This window comes from Gekko japonicus, unplaced genomic scaffold (assembly GCF_001447785.1).
Source record: "Gekko japonicus isolate JY-2015 unplaced genomic scaffold, Gekko_japonicus_V1.1 scaffold20, whole genome shotgun sequence".
NCBI classification, from domain to species: domain Eukaryota; kingdom Metazoa; phylum Chordata; class Lepidosauria; order Squamata; family Gekkonidae; genus Gekko; species Gekko japonicus.
In genome coordinates, this window is record NW_015169172.1 from 2064031 (window position 1) to 2070989 (window position 6959).

Sequence of the window (6959 nt, forward strand, 5' to 3'; positions counted from 1 at the left end):
GTTCCAACTGTATTAGGAAGGCACACGTCCATTTTCAAACTGTTTCTCACATTCTGCAGAATTTTCCCCCTTTGAAATATGAGCCAAAGTTAATCCAAACCAATAGGAGAAAAATAGATCTCCCATGTTACTGACCCAGGTATGTTTTTTAAAGGCACAAATGGGTATTTTTGTACTCTGTTCACTAACCTTGTTTGCCTGAATCAAGTGAAAATCCTTTCCATAGGCCTTCAAACCTTGTTCAAAATTTCTACATTCTTCTTCTGTCCAGACAGATAGCTCCTCTGAATTAAAGAAATATATAATGCATACTTTCATGACATACTCCAAAGTGACACAGAAAGCCAGTGACATACACTGAATCTAAATTATAAGACAAAAATGACCAATTCAAAATTCTAATGCAAGTTACTACTGTGAACTCAACAATACACTAATCATAATGAATAGGCCCAGACAGATATTTATTTAAAATATATCTACCCTGCTATTCTGTGCCAAGACCTCCACAGCACCTTACAATATACTACTCAATTAGAAATAGGGCAAGAAAACCAGCAACTAATAAAAATGCAATTAGTAAGTTTGTGGGCAGATTTATATTGGTAAAAGTGCATTGAAGTACCCTGGTCCTAAACCATTCTAGAACTATAACAATCAGAGCAAACATCTTGATTGCACTTGAAAACAAAATCAAAGTGTGGGAAGCTGCACCAAGATCACTGTAATACGATCAGAATGGCTGGTTCCCGTCAACAGGCCAAAAATATTAAAACCCGACCCCTTTTTGGACATGCAGCAACAGCTGACGCCCCTGTGATTCTTCAGCTAGTTGATGATAAAGGATTAGTGACAATCAAGTAGGTCCAGAAGTGTTTATATCCAAGATACATATCTGAGATCTATTCATATTTGTATTTCATCCCCTGAAAGTCCATAAAGTAAAAGATGACAGAAATAGAATCAGAAGTCTAAATGCAGTGTTTCAGAAACTTGCAGGTAGAGACAAAGTGAACTATTATAATAACTAATACAAAGAAACAGAACAACAAAAAAGGAACAAGAGATCTTTCCGCAAGAACCAAGAAATCAAAAGCAAAGTTAGGCATGCTGAAAGATCAGCTTGGAAATACATTAACTGAACAGGACAAAATAAAGAAAAGTTGGGAACAATACAATGAATAACTATATAGAAAAGATGAAAGGATGACAGATTCCTTCAAAAAAGAATCTTTTGAAGAAGAACCTGAAGTTTTAGAAAGTAAACTTTCTAACGCACTAAGAACCATTGCAAGAAATAAATCACCTGGAGTAGATGGGGTATCAATAGATCTGCTTCAAGCACCAGAAATGGAGTTCAAACTCTTAACAAGAGTATACCAATAAATATGGAAAACAAAGCAATGGCCCACAGACTGGAAATGCTCAGTCTACATTCCAATTCTGATAAAGGAGACAAAGACTGCAACAACCATTGGACAATCACATTAATTTTCCATGTGAGTAAAGTGATGTTTCAAAATCTTACAACAAAGACTACAATATATGGAATGAGAACAGTTGATTGTTTTGATGCACAACCTGTACACTGGACAAGAGGCTGTTGTTAGGACAGAATATGGAGAAAAAGAATGGCTTCCAATTGGCAAAGGTGTCAGTCAAGCATGTATTTTATCTGTTTACCGCTTCAATCTACAGGCAGGACACGTCATAAGGAAAACTGGATTACATGTAAATGAGACTGGAGTGAAAACTGGTGGAAGGAATATTCACAATTTGAGATATGCAGATGACCCCACATTATTGGCAGAAAATGGTGAGGACTTGAAATGACTACGGCTAAAGGTTAAACAGAAAGTGCCAAAGCAGGATTACAGCTTAATATCAAGAAGACAAAAGTAATGACAACTGAGAAATTACACAACTTTAAAGAAACTGAAACTCAAGATTTTCTATTCCTTGGCTTCATCATCAACCAAAAGGGAGAATGCAACCAAGGAATCAAAAGGAGACTAAGACTGGGAAAGGTAGCCATGAAGTAGCTAGATTGTTGAGTGTAAGGATGTGTTGCTGGGTGGTGACCAAGATCAATTCATACCATAGTATTCCCCATTACTACATGTGAGTGTGAAAGCTGGACAATGAACTGATAGGAAGAAAGTTGATTTGTTTGAAATGTGTTGTTGGAGGAGAGTTTTACAGATACCATTTTTTATTATTATTACATTGGATTTCTTAACCGCCCTTCCCCGCCGTAAGTGTGTTCTAGATCAAATCCTGCCTGAACTCTCCATAGAAGCTAAAATGACTCTAAGTGTGTTCTAGATCAAATGCCTGAACTCTCCATAGAAGCTAAAATGACTAAACTGAGGCTATTGTACTCTGGTCACATTATGAGAAGACATGAGGCATGAGAAAAGACAACAATGCTAAGAAAAGTTGAAGGCAGCAGGAAAAAAGGAAAATCCAGTTTGCAAGACCTGAGCAAGGCTGTTAATGATAGGATGTTTTGAAGGTGATTAATCCATAGGGTCCCCATAAATTGGAAGCAACTTGACGGCGTTTAACACATACGCAAAATCCATATAAATACTGAACTTAGTGTTTGAGTCTGTATAGTGACATAAGTTTTTGGAAGACTGCAAACACAATGGTACTAGCGAAGTGCTACTATTAAAGTTTACAAATACAGGAGGACTTCCGGCGGTGCAGCGCTGCGCCACGGGTGTGTCCCTAGGGAGCTCCTGGGGAAGCCTGGCTCGTGATCGCTCTTTCGGAGCCCCCCGAGGGTCGGGGTGGCCCCGCTTGGTCTCCTGGAGGGAGACCAAGAGCATGAGGCTTGACCGGCCCCCCCGTTTCCCTGGCAAGGACGGGGGGTGAACCGGTTTGCCTCGAAGCAGGAGAGGCATTGAGATCGGGAACATGGCTGCCGTGTTCCCGATTAGCAGCGGCCAGCAGTAATTTTAAACTCCACTTTTCGGGATCACTATGAGTTTTCTTTTTTCTTGTTTCCACGTCACCCTAAAGGATATTATTTACATTAATCAACCTTATCGAAGCAGATACAACTACTGAATACCCCCCTTTTTATCGGCGGTTCTCCTTCCCACATCAGCAAAGAAAGCGGCCAGGAAGATTTACGGGCGGCGCGGTGAAAGAGGTTGGGGTAAGAACAAATGCCTGTTGGACTTATCGCTAGAGACAAAAAACGGATAAATAATTGTAGAAGATGTGTGGAAAGGCATGGTGTCTGACTACTGGTTTGTCTGACTGTTTAATTGCAAACTTTTGGAGTAAGTGGGTGTGAGCCTTCAAGAAAATGGAAGCGTCCTCCATTTGCAACGAGGTACGGGACGCAATAATACGCGAGCTCAGCTCCGATAATTTCCAAAAATCACTCCAAGTTGAACTAAATAAAGTGCTTAACCAAATGTGGGATAACATTTTTGAGAATCGGAATTGCTCTTTTGACAAGGAGAACAATGTAATAGAGCAAACAAAAGATACTTTGGAGCGGAATGAACTTCAGCAGACCAATCAAGAGAGGGAGCAACAAGGTAGCTTCTTTGCTCTTAAAGAGAAAGACGTATCTGAGCAGGACCTACAGATTGGGATAGAGGGAACGGCAGACGAAATAGACAAAGCAAGACTGGAAACAGGACAAGTTAAAAAAGTATGCTCGCTAAATGCACAGAGGAGGAAGAAAAGGCAAAATAAAATAAAGAAAAGATTAAGGACAGTGAAAGGCTTCTATTTAAAAAAATCTTTGAACTGGGGCATAAAAAAGCCAAAAAAGGACAAGGATTACAAGGACCAGCGGCATATGAATGAAAACGCAGAAAATCAACGCAGGAAAGAAATGCAATACAAGGCTAATACAAAGAAACTTAGGGCAGAAGATGGTCTTTGCATGCTGGCCCTCACAGGATTTTTACAACCTAAAAACAGTGATCTAGGAACGGACAGACAGAGGATATGGATATAAATATACATACTCAATATGATTTAATTTTTGAAAGAATGCCAGTACAAGGAAATTGAGAGTAGAAAGGCATTTTAACATAGTGGGTTTTTTTTTCTCATAGGAACTGTAGTATGGAGCTTATTTCTATGTTGGTTCTTCTATGATTTTTGGTATTTTGACAAATAGTGACCTAGGAATGGTTAGATAGAGGACACAGATTTATTTGTACAAAATGAATATGATTTAGGACTTTCAATTAGGTCGGAGTTTTAAGTAATGATGAGTTGAAAGTGGAAAATACATTGGAGATGCGTTAATATCAGAGTGTCACTAAGTCTGGTAGCCAGAATTATAAAGGGAAATAAGGACTCCAACAGGATTGGAAGTATACGATTTATTTTGGAATAAGCGGTTAGAAATTAAATATGGACTAGATTATGGGCTAAATTAATTTGCTGGCAACAGAATGGTGATTAGTTATAAAAGATGCAATTAATTAAGGTGGTGTAGAAGTAAAACCGTTAAATGGATTGGGGTTGATGGGTGGAGGGTTATGTGTTTTGTTTTGTTGTATGTCTGTGTGTGTTTTCACATATATGTCAAAACTCAATAAAAATAATATAAAAAAAAGTTTACAAATACTGTATTTTTCATAATGTATAAAAAAGAACGTGTAGCTTGTTAGTACATAAACATATTTCCACAAAACTTTCTGACTAGATTCGTTGTAAGCCATGGGGAAACTTGCTCACTTATACCAGCTAGTAGGTCCTATTGCACAGTCAAATTACTACACTACTGCTAAAATCTACAAGGCAGAAAGCTACATATGCCTAAACATGGTACAGACTGAAATATTGGAAGTACTATTGATAGCAATCACAAGTTGTCTTATGGAAAGGATCTTTCCATTAACATTGCAAAACTGCTTTGACAACAGCTTTCACTAACACTTCAAAAATTACAACATATACCTACCTCGAGCTGCTTTCACATTAAATCTTAATCTTCTCAGTGCTTCTTCTGTATCAAAATTGCATTTCACTAACTCATACAAGGCCTGGGAAAGAGAAAAAAAATTCTGTGACTGATTCTGTTCTAAAACAATAATTGAGTACATAACCAACAATTTTATTTTTGATCAGAAACTGATTCTGCAACAAGTTTGTTTTGCCCTCCATTGCGAAATTCTGAATTCTCTAGCTAAGATGTTATCCTGATCCATAGGGAAGAGTAAATCATAGTCTGACCGTCTGCATACAACCGCAAATTATAGCTTGTGCTAAAGTGAAATTTATCATTTATGCATACAGAAATCTGTTATGCTGCCTCTCTAGAAAACTTGTCCAAGGCAGCAAACATAATAAAAACATGAAATATGAAAGTTGCTAATTAAAACCCAACATAAAAAACAGCGAGAACTTGAGAACATGTAATTGAACAGCTTAAGATGAACACGAGTTTTCAGACTAAAAAAACACTATTTATTATTATTTATTCATTAAATTTGATTTTAAACCACCCTCCCCCGGAAAAAACGGGCTCAGGGCGATGTACAACACAATATCATACAGCCGTTAAAACAAATTAAAACCCAAAAACACCGTAGTAACCAAAAGATGGCATTAAAATTTTTCCTGATGGTGCCACTGCCCACACAAGGAGGCAAGGGATAGGAGTTCCAGAAAGATGGAGCCATTGCGGTCCTCAACCAAATGCCTGGCAGAACATCTCTGCCTTACAGGCCCTGTGGAACTGTATCGGGTCCCGCAGGGCACGGATGTTATTCAACAGAGAGCCACCAGGTTGGAGCCAGGGTGGAAAATGCTGTGGCTCGGGTTAAGGACAGCCGAATATCTCTCAGGCTGGAGACCACCAGTAGATTTTGATCTATTGAGCTATAAAAATGGTGTTAAAATTAAAAGCCTGGGTAAACAGACATGCATTGGGCCTTTTGCTTAGAAGACAGTAACGTAGGTGCCAGGTGAGCCTGAAGAAGAATGGAAGATTTGTATTCACTTACTGTGAAGCTTCCTTCTCGGTGGTCCAGAGTGGGGCAGTCCTTGACTCCTTACTCCTGGGAAAGCACCCCCCCCTTTCGTAGGCAGGGCTGGCAAACTTTGATCCCAGAGGGGAGGGGCTTATCCTCTGATCCCCAGTCATACCGAAAGCCACCTCCGAGCTGCTGACTTAAAAAATAACTCCTTCCCCCTCAGACAACTGGGGAATACCATCACAGCCATGGGCTTAACCAAATACAAACCTGTATTTTAACCATTAGAGCAAACAAACAGCAACAGTCCACCACATCACATAATCAGTTAGACCATATTCATGATCAACTGAACCACTGCAAAACCTAAAGGACCGGAAGTCGTGTCCATCAAGAGAGGGTGGGTAGGACTGCCCCACTCTGGACCATCGAGAAGGAAGCTTCACAGTAAGTGAATACAAATCTTCCATTCTCCGGTGGTCCAGGAGTGGGGCAGTCCTTGACTCCTTACTCCTGGGACATAAAAACTGAAGGAGCACTCTACTGTCAAATGCTGCTTCTGCCGAGGCTAGTTTGTCAATCCTATAGTACTTTGTAAAGGAATAGACAAATTTCCATGTCACCACCTTACAAGTGACTTCTAGGTACGGCAAGGCCCTATATGCCGCCGATGTGACTGCCCCCCATAGAGTGCCCTGTGACCCCTATTGGAGGTACTAACCCCTATACCTTGTATGCCTGACTGATCCTTATCCACCTGCTCAGGGCAGAAGTGGAGACACTCTTTGCCAGGGACAACTGACTAACATACCCAAACAAGGATTCAGTCTTTCTCAACCCCCTGGTCCTGTCCATATAGAAAACTCAAAACCCTACGCACGTCTAGATGATGCCAGACCATCACCATCTCATGGCCAGGGTTTGAAGAAAAGGAGGGAAGTACCATATCTTCCTATCTGCGGAACCAGGAGTTAACTTTGGGGATGAACGCTGGGGCTGGTC

The 6959-nt window shown here is 40.0% G+C and overlaps 1 protein-coding gene across 2 annotated transcripts in view; it reads right to left on the reverse strand.

Annotated features, from left to right (window-relative positions):
- Window positions 1-6959, reverse strand: part of MIER1 (mesoderm induction early response 1, transcriptional regulator) — a 46255-nt gene that overhangs the window by 8249 nt on the left and 31047 nt on the right. For both annotated transcript variants that reach the window (XM_015415792.1, XM_015415791.1), the window contains 2 exons: window positions 4943-5024; window positions 190-284 (listed from right to left, as the gene is read on the reverse strand). In XM_015415792.1, coding sequence (XP_015271278.1) covers window positions 190-284; window positions 4943-5024 — 177 coding nt within the window. The remainder of the gene's footprint in view (window positions 1-189; window positions 285-4942; window positions 5025-6959) is intronic.